At 32.8% G+C, this 9646-nt stretch overlaps 1 protein-coding gene across 1 annotated transcript; it reads left to right on the top strand.

The window, feature by feature from the left end:
• Window positions 1-1070: 1070 nt before the first annotated feature.
• LOC143537955 (uncharacterized) lies at window positions 1071-2163 on the top strand. Its single transcript, XM_077031610.1, has 2 exons — window positions 1071-1452; window positions 1544-2163. The coding sequence occupies exons 1-2, from the start codon at window positions 1285-1287 to the stop codon at window positions 2054-2056; spliced, it is 681 nt and encodes a 226-aa protein (XP_076887725.1). The 5' UTR covers window positions 1071-1284; the 3' UTR covers window positions 2057-2163.
• The last annotated feature ends 7483 nt before the right edge of the window (window positions 2164-9646 follow it).

Here is a 9646-nt window from a genome sequence, read left to right as displayed (position 1 = left end):
AATGTATGTACACATGAGACAAAGTATTCAAAAAGTGAGTTAAAATTGACCATCTACAACCACATACATTTTGTAAGAAGATAATGTTGATTAAATGAACCTAATGACAACAAACCATTGAAAGAGTGGTCATTTGACAAAACCAAGGATGATTTATTAAAAGATAAATGTTGGTATATATATGGCACAAGGAGCATGCTTAAAATCATAACATATTTTATTATTTTATTCAAACGATTCATCAACCTCTTAAAAGGAAAAACCATGTAAAAATGTTTTGACATCTAATTGATGAGACACAACATCTAACAATAACTGAAGCAAGGTAAGGAGGAAATGTTTCCGTACGAGGCTACACTCACGGACCTTCTCCTCTAACCCACACCGTGTAACATAAAAGAAGTTGGAGTAACAAAAGGACCGAGATAAGGATACAATAACAACCATATCAAGTAAAATTCTCATAAATAGCACAACTATTAGTAGGGTATGAGGAATGTGAGATATAGGCAAATTGTATCTCTATCCCAAAGAATATAAATGTTGCTTTCAAAGAGACCCTCGACTCAAAAAAAAAACACAAGTATAAGACCGGATAAAAAGCACAAAACATACGTATGAGACCGAGACAAGGATGCGGATCGATTTGGATATCCTCATGCTAATCTTTGTATGTTGAATATATCAAAAAGAATGTACAACCCTTAAAACATGACATAAATTTTTATTTTTTTTTTAACAAAAGTTCATTATATTAACACAAACTGAACGACATAAATTAAACTGGTATACTATATACCACATGCGACACTAATTAAAATACGTGGTCTAGACATAAAAATTGCAATACTAAAAAACCAAAATTAAGGAAAAAAAACAACCTTTATTTTTTTAAAGTAATTAGGTCGTTCAATGTTTTACATTATTTTATTTTATCATTGTCACCTCTTTTGAGGTGGACTATTCATCATTGTCCAATATGTCTTGCATGGATGCCATTTTAGTAAATATATTAAGAATGAGACTTCATATCATTTATAAAGCAAGTAAAAGGGCTTAATGCATGCCCAACAAAGCACTTAGTGTATGATCAAAAGTGATGTTAACTTTAGATTAATGTGAGTGTTACTTTTTTTCCTTTTGTTCCTCGTTGAAGGTTCTAACCAATGTTATTCTGCCCAACCCAACCTCACGCTATATATACACATACACTAAGCAGACACTGTATTACTTGTTTGATTGTGATACCAACGAGAATACACGAGATATATGTAAGTTGGATAGATGGAACTAAAGAAATACTATCTTGACCTAGTAATGGTACCATTATCATTTATGATATCTATTTGCTATCACCTTTGGTTATGGCATAAAGTTCGGAAGCAACCACTCTCGACTGTCATGGGTGCCAATGCCCATGGTCGCCGGTTATGGGTATCCACCATTATGAAGGTAACTCTCCTAAATTCTTTTATGGATACAAAAGCCGGTTAATTTTCATATTCTATGGTCCTTTTAAATATCCTTCAATCATTTTTGACAGGATAACGAGAAGAAACACATTTTAGCTATCCAAACATTTAGAAACACACTCATGGGATTAACCTTGATGGCTACGACATCAATAATTTGGTGTTGCGGTTTGGCGGCTGTTATTAGTAGTAGTTATAGTGTCAAAAAGCCACTTAACAACGCCATTTATGGGGCTCATGGACAATACATGGTGGCACTAAAGTACGTGACACTACTTGTCCTATTTCTTTCTTCTTTCATGTGTTATTCGTTGTCAATTAGATTCGTTGGCCAAGTGAATTACTTGATCAATTGCCCTGAAGATTCAACTATAGTGACTTGGATGTATGTATCAGAGCTTTTAGAGAAGAGTTTTACACTTAGCATGATCGGAAACCGGATTTTCTATTCGGCACTTCCCATTATGCTTTGGAATTTTGGGCCGGTGCTAGTTTTGTTATGTACTTCAACCATGGTTCCTGTTCTTTACAACCTTGATTTCTTGTTTGGAGATTCAAATAAGAGGAAGACAATGACATGTTGAATTGTGAAATGTTCATTGAGAATAAAGATTATGAGTGCAATCGCTCATTATTTATGTGTTAAAATGATTGAGTATGTTTGTCTAATTTCTTGACCACAAAAAGAAGAAAAAAAACCGTTATTGCATTTGTGATTACTCGATGTAATTAAATTGGTTGAAAGATTGTCGAGAATTGCTATATTTTGAAAACACTTAAGCTTTGATGTATGATGTTGCATAAGCACATTATAACTTAAGATGTGGTGCTACCATCAAATGTGAGTAGAAGGCTAGAAGCATATGTTACTTTAAATGCATTCTATTACGTGTAAGGTAGTGGTGGATTAAGCTACCTAATTAAGGTGTAAGATCATTTCAGAAGTTTTTTTACAGCGAGAAGTGCGAGAATTGAAGGTGTAACTCCATTAATCCCTAATTTCACTCTCTTACTTATGTGTAGATGCGTTGTGTAGGTGCATATGTATGTGTGTAGGTACGTATGTTTGTATATGTGTACGTATGTTTGTATATGTGCATGTATGTTTGTATGTGTGTAGGTACATAGGTTTGAATGTGGCTCGGTACATTTATATGTTTGTAGGTAGGTTTGAATGTGTAATTAAAACATAAATACAACCAACCTACATATATGTATGTAACATCATATGAAAAGGAGTGTGAAATTAGGGATTAATGAAGTTATACATTCACTTATCGCACTTCTCTCTGTAATATCACTTCTCGCAAGATCCATCCCATAATATAAGTAATTAGTATGTTGTTACTTAAAAAATAAAATAAAAAACTAAGTTCTCATGTGTTCTTAACATAGGCTTGGTGAAGGTAAAAACTATAGAGCATGACTTCAACCGGTTGGGTCGTACATTATGAGGTCATTTGTTGTATTTATTATAGTTTGCTATAAATAATTGAAAAGTTGTATTTATTGAAAATCGGTAGTCTATGTAAACCACATAACGATCCGTGTAATTAGTTGAGTTATATTTTAGATTTTTTTTAATGATTATTTATATCACTAACCTTCCTTCCACGCTCAAAAGGAAACTCATCGTGGATGTTTAAACCTCATATCTTAACCTAAAACCATCAATTTTTTTTAATATGTGAGACATGAACCTAAGATCTCCCTCTTTTAAATTTAGTCTTTAGACATGTCACTAAAATTTGTTTTTAATCCTAATTAAGCTTCAAATCAATTATTATAATATTTGTTTATATCGTTGTTCAAAAAAAAGTTTTATAACTTAATATACTTATGTTTTATATTTCAATTCAATTATACATAAACAAAAATAACGCCTATTGAAAACAAATTATATTAGGAATGAAAAAAAAATGTTTACCCATGAATAAAAATAATTATGCATGAAAAAAGTTAGTCGTGCACCTATGCAAATCTTGTTTTCTTTTCTTTTTTTTGAAAAACCTCAAATTTTCTTTACAAAAAATAAAAACAAAAGTATAGTAATACGTATGGTACGTGAATTACATAGAATAAAATGCTCAAATTTATGGTGTATTTTTCTCTTTACTAATAATGTCGTATAAAAAAGTTATTAATGTTTTTAAAAAAAAGTGAAAGGAACTTAAAAAAGTCATAATTGTGTGTGGTCTAGTTTCGTAATTACATTTATGTCACAAACTATCTATTTTAATCGAAATCAATGGCCAAAGTCCTTACTATACTTTGTACTAGGTTATCGACTCGTGCGCGTCACTAACGTCAATTAAACTGTAACATCCTGCTTTCGATAATATTATTAAAGGAAATTTCATTTATTATTGGTGTGTCGTTAATCGGTTAAATAAATAAAATATTAGAGAGTGTGCTTGAACATTAAAGGATGGAATGGGCCTTAGGTCCATGAGCTTAAGGGAGTATAAATACCCCTTAAACCCTAAACTTTTTCATTTTTATTCATCTCTACACCATAGACTACACCTTAAAAAACACACACAAACACCCCCTATATCCCGAGCCTAGATTCAAAGATGAAAACCCAAGCTTGTTGGTGCTAGGACGTCGTAAAGAGCTGAAACCGACATCAAGATTAGATCGGGTTCGTGAAACCGATTCGTTAAAGGTACGTTTATAACGGAAACTTGTTCGTTTATGCTCGTTTCGTTTAGTATTATTAGATCTAAATGTAAATGGTAAAAACGAATCAAATGCAACGATTCTTGTTGGAATTCGTTAACATTGAACTGGTTAATCAATTGAATATGAGCCGTAAACTTATAACGATCAAACGCACTGTTTAAACACGATCTATGAATGTTGGATGATTAAGGTTTGTAGGCGCTGGGTAAACGAACCCATTGATACCAAATTCGTGTTATTTCGTCAAGATTTGAGGTTTAATTGCAAATTTGGTTCGTGTTGACCAGGGTGGGTCAAAGATTGGACAAGTCTGATGCTCATTCGTTATGCCAAACGAATCGCCGGTCATTACTTAACGAATAAGATACATTCACATGACTTTTATAACGAATGAACCCTTTATTCGTCCTATAGAATTCATGAATGGTATTCGTCATTCGTTACCCACCCATTCGTTATGTTAAGACAACGAATCAAGCCATTCGCTATAAGATACACTCGCATGCTCCTATAACGAATGAACCTCTCATTCATCTCAAAGACATAGCGAATAGCCTACTCATTCGTTATTCATTTATTCATCCTGATGAGATAACGAATGGAACCATTCATTATAAAGAATGAGATAGCAAATGATGCTTAAACAAAGACCATTCGTTATAACGAATGAGTTAGCGAGTAAAGTAATAATTATAATGAAATTTGTGTTAAGGCAGTTAATGAAAATAAAATTTTTCTTCCCGACAATCTTTTGCCATATGACATCTTATGACACTTCCATGGAAAACGTTTGTTGTTCTTATTTGGTTTCTTATCCTCTACCTTGTGTTTTTTTTTCGTAACCCTTGTTTTTCTCCCAACCACCTTTCTTTCCTTTGTTATCGTTTTGATTTTGATATCGATTGTACCTTTGTTTTTGTTTTCCCTTTTCAACATAAATCTCTCTTTCCTCGTTCTTGACTGACACCCCGACGACCTATTTTACTAGTGCCTCTGGACCCGCTAAGAAGTTTTTAAATTCAGTTAATGTAGGCTGGGTTGGCCAGCCTTGGATTGCGGTAACGTAGGTCTTGTACTCCGGTTTCAAAATATGGACGATGATTAGTCTCATCCAAGGTTCTCCGAATCTAGACTGTGGGCCCAACTCACCAATCTCCCTGCACAATGTCTTCACTTTTCTGAAAAACTATGGAATCGAGTGTTCACCTTGAGACAATAACATCAACTCTCTTTCTAACAACTGAAGTTGGGTGTCATTCTTCATAGAAAAGAGATTCGCCAATGTATCTCACGCAACTTTAGGAAACCCGGTTTCTTGGAAATATTCCAACATCTCTTCTTCTACCGTGGTCTTCAAAATATACATTGCTCGGATCGCCTTAACATTCCACTTGTGCACTGCTTCATTCGTATCGATCATGGGCGTCTCCGTTTCAGGCCCGTTTGTGACTCCCCATAAATCTTGCCCTTGCAAGTACGACTTCACACGCGTAGCCCAGGTCGTATAGTTAGATTTGTTGAGTTTCCTTATCCAACTTGCAATCTGAGAATCTGCCATCGTCGGAATCAATTGGGTTTTTGTTGTTGTGCGGTCTTCGAACGAACTGCCTTTGCTATGTTGCTCATGATTTCCAATTAGGGTTTAGTTGGATTCTTCTTTTCTTTAATTGAACTTTTCTCCGGGCCCTGGATCGTATGTATGTATGCTTTGATACTAGTTGTTAAACCGGGGGGGGGGGGGGGGGGGGCTCTAGAACACACACGAGAATGCACAGGTTTGATCGGAACGATCGACTCTTTTGTTTTTATTCAATTGCAAAAACAAGATACATGAAAAAACAAACAGAGACCAAGAAAGGTTATATACCCAAACGAATCATGTTCTACTTAGACTTAAACTACAAATTCAAAACAAATAATAATTATCTAAACTTAAAAGATAATAATAAACGAGCTTAGTCTCCAACTAATTCAAACTTACCCTTTGACTTTATTAATCTCCCCCAACCACCCCTTTATAGATTACCAAACCAGCCTCGTTTATTTTCCGTACTAACCGTTTTGGCTCGTTAAGGTGGTATTGTTACAATTTTCCAATCATTATAACATTAACACACCCTTAACATATCATACTAACCATCATAACATTAATACAACTTAAAAACCCAAACAAACTTCCAAACTTATTTAGAATACCAAAAGATACACATCAACTTTGAAACCAGCCTAATATAACCATGATTCAAAAAATTTACAACCTACATAAAAAATAACATATCAGCCAAATAGCTTCAACATGTAACACATTAGAACTACGGGCTACATAATCTTCTCAACCAAAATAAGAAAACTTTGTATTTAAACTTTTTCCTGAGTATATAAACCTGAATTCAAAACATATAACAAATAGAGTTTACAACATTTTAATTCATATACTTAGGGTGATCAGGGAGGAGTCGGTTTCACATTGACTTCTCCTCGGCAAAATTTGATATTCATCGGCCATGGCTCCTGATAATCGGTAACTATAATTCGGGTTCTCAATCGGGGATGTGAACCCAAAGTTATTATAGTTTGCTATTTTGTTTGTGTCGGTTTATATATTTTAATTTCCTTTGCTTTTTAGGGAAATATGATTGTGTGACACAATATGTGTGTGATGATTATTGTTTGATCGAGTAAGACGAAAATTAATGGTGGAAGTTTGGTGGGCTTTCTTCTTTAATATTATCATATTATCTAATAAAGAAACTCTTAAGTTCTTTTAAAAGTGACTTGTTACAAAGTGGTTTGCATGCATGGATACCAAATCAGTAAGCATATTAATATAAACATGGGCGATTAAATTATAATACTCCTTAAAAGTATTTTATGCTTTATCTCCGAATAAGCATGCATAATGGCCAACATTATAAGATGAAGTCCAAGTGTTGTTATTTTAATTAAAATGGTCGGATTCTTCGTTTCTTCGTTCATGTTTCTGTATGTTATCGGTATATTGCACGTTCATTGCAGTAGAATTATCTATTTTATTTTTTAATTCAGCAAGAACAGTCGAACTTTAAAAAAAACTAATAAATTGTGATATATTTATAGAAACTAATAAAATTTGAAAGAATTCGATACTTGTGAATTATTTCATATACATGCATCACGTGATACGGTAATTAAAAGATTCAAATAAAAAGGTTTGTCGTGGGGTTTGGGTAATTGAAAAAACATACAACTTTTCATAGCAACATAATCTAATCAACCTATGTTAATTCCTTATAAAAAAATATCAAACTTTCTCTCAACGAAGAGCAGGTAGAATTTATAAAAGATATAAGGCTAGGTGTTATTTATAGTTAAAAGAGCGCCATCTTTACCATATACGTAGGTAAAGTTTGACTGTGTCCGGCTTCATTGTGTCCGGCGCCATCCCTATAACGGTGAGAAACAAATTAATATCGGGTCCGGCCTACTAACAACCAATTATCACATGTTTTTTGTTTTTGTTATTTTAATGTCTAGTTAATCAATAACGTGCTAGTTAAATGGCATACTAGTTAAAGTCTCACCGATCACATGACTGTCTAACTAATCATTAAGAGAAATACATTTCAGGCATGCAAATTTTTATACTATAGATTTGTCATGTTGGTTAGTTTCACTTTATTATATATGTAGGGTTAAGCCATTTTATAAAGTGTAATAAAAATGATTAGGATGAGACAATTTATAGCCATACTTAAAAACTCCCAAAAAATGAATAAAAAAATTGTAACTCAAAACTTAATAAAAAAAACACAAAAATGTTTTCACAATCTTTCTCGTTTTAAAAAAAGACACAACGATGAGTGAAAAAGATCAATGTGTCTGTTGTTTATCATTGTGTTTTGTGTTTATTTTCGTCATTGATTTTGTTTACATTGTGTCTTTTTCATTATATTGTGTCAACATTGTGCTATATTTTGTTCAGCACTTTGTTATATTTTGCGATATATTGTGTATTTGTTTAGCTATAATTGTGACTTTTGTTCAATTTTGACATTGTGTCTTTTCGACAATTTGTTTTGAACGTGAATGATGGCGGAAACATTTAATTTTTGAATTTTTTTCGTTTTTTATTTATATTTTGAGTTATTATTTTTTTTTGAAAATTTTAACAAGTTTTTTGTGTTGTCACAAATCATTTTTACAATTCTTATTTTTGTCTCCATTTTTCCCATTGTATTTTAACTTTACCCTTATATATATATTATATATGTTTCCATGCATGCGATTATGCGAAACAAACATTAGACAAGAAAATGAAACAACATTTTCCACATGTATTAATTAGAATGTTTAAAAGTTACAAAATAAAATATACAAGGGATCCTCTATACATGAATACTCAACCATTGTGTACTACACAAAATAATATAACTCAAGTCACTAGTTCATGCATCCTCGTTTTCCTTTTTCTTATACTTTGTACAACATGAGAATTCTATGCACTGAAGGTGAACTTACAGCAATAAAATGGGAAAATTCAAGAAGAATCTAAAACCAAACTAGATGCTGATTCCATATCATTTACCGATTCCATTTTCTTAAAAGATTTAGGCAGGAATCAGTAGATGGTAAGATCGAGAATATAATCTTAAATAAACAACGTCAATAGCAAAATCGAATATTAAGGTTATGCCATATTTTTCTCTTCGCATCTTTGATTTTTCAATCTTACATGGAAGATGGGGTGTTCAAAAGAGTCCGAATCTCGAATATCCGAAATTTTAGACTCGGACTACGATAGTGATTTTGAAATTTTCGGATATTCAGATATCCAAATTATCTAAAATATATATTACTTTTTGAATATCTGAATAATTTTTCGGATATTTTGGTTAATTTTTTGGATCTTCTCGGATATTCGGGCATCCAAACTATTTTTAAAAATAAGAGAAATTTGCAATTTGCCTCCCTAGGTTATATCGTCGCTAGATTGAATAACCACTAAAAACGAAATTGCGCATGTTGAACGTTTGTGATATTTTGGCGGGGCAGTATGTGCTCTTCCGTCAGTTGACCAAGCGTTGAACTGTTAAAAAAAGTTGAAATTATGTTTTTACCCCTAAGCCTATAATTCATTTTACTATTTTTAAAAATAATAGAAATTTGCAATTTGCTTCCCTGGGTTATATCGTCGCTAGATGGAATAACCATTAAAAACGAAATTGCGTATGTTGAACGTTTGTGATATTTTGGCAGGGCAGTATGTGCCCTTCCGTCAGTTGACCAAGCGTTGACCTGTTAAAAAATGTTGAAATTACGTTTTTACCCCTAAGCCTATAATTCATTTTAAACTAATCACCCAAACCATGTGAATGCCGGGATTTGAACTCGAGACCTCCAGTTTAACAATCCGCCAAAACAACCAGTTGAACTAAGTTAGTGTTTGGTATAGCTATACAACCTAAACTACATATTATCACTTTTATCACTTCATCTTCCCCAATTATAAT

The sequence above is a fragment of the Bidens hawaiensis genome, unplaced genomic scaffold, assembly GCF_021521415.1.
Source record: "Bidens hawaiensis isolate Kalapana, Puna unplaced genomic scaffold, B.hawaiensis_p1.1 tig00011438_1, whole genome shotgun sequence".
In the NCBI taxonomy this organism is placed as follows: domain Eukaryota; kingdom Viridiplantae; phylum Streptophyta; class Magnoliopsida; order Asterales; family Asteraceae; genus Bidens; species Bidens hawaiensis.
Note: the sequence above shows the minus strand (reverse complement) of the source record. Positions and strands in the feature narration are given on the sequence as shown.

What these genes read in the sequence shown, in the direction of transcription:
- LOC143537955 (XM_077031610.1), top strand. Translation starts at nt 1,285, where the DNA reads ATGGAACTAAAGAAATACTATCTTGACCTAGTAATGGTACCATTATCA. An exon ending in GGGTATCCACCATTATGAAG is followed by an intron (nt 1,453 to 1,543) that starts GTAACTCTCCTA and finishes CATTTTTGACAG; the next exon opens with GATAACGAGAAGAAACACAT.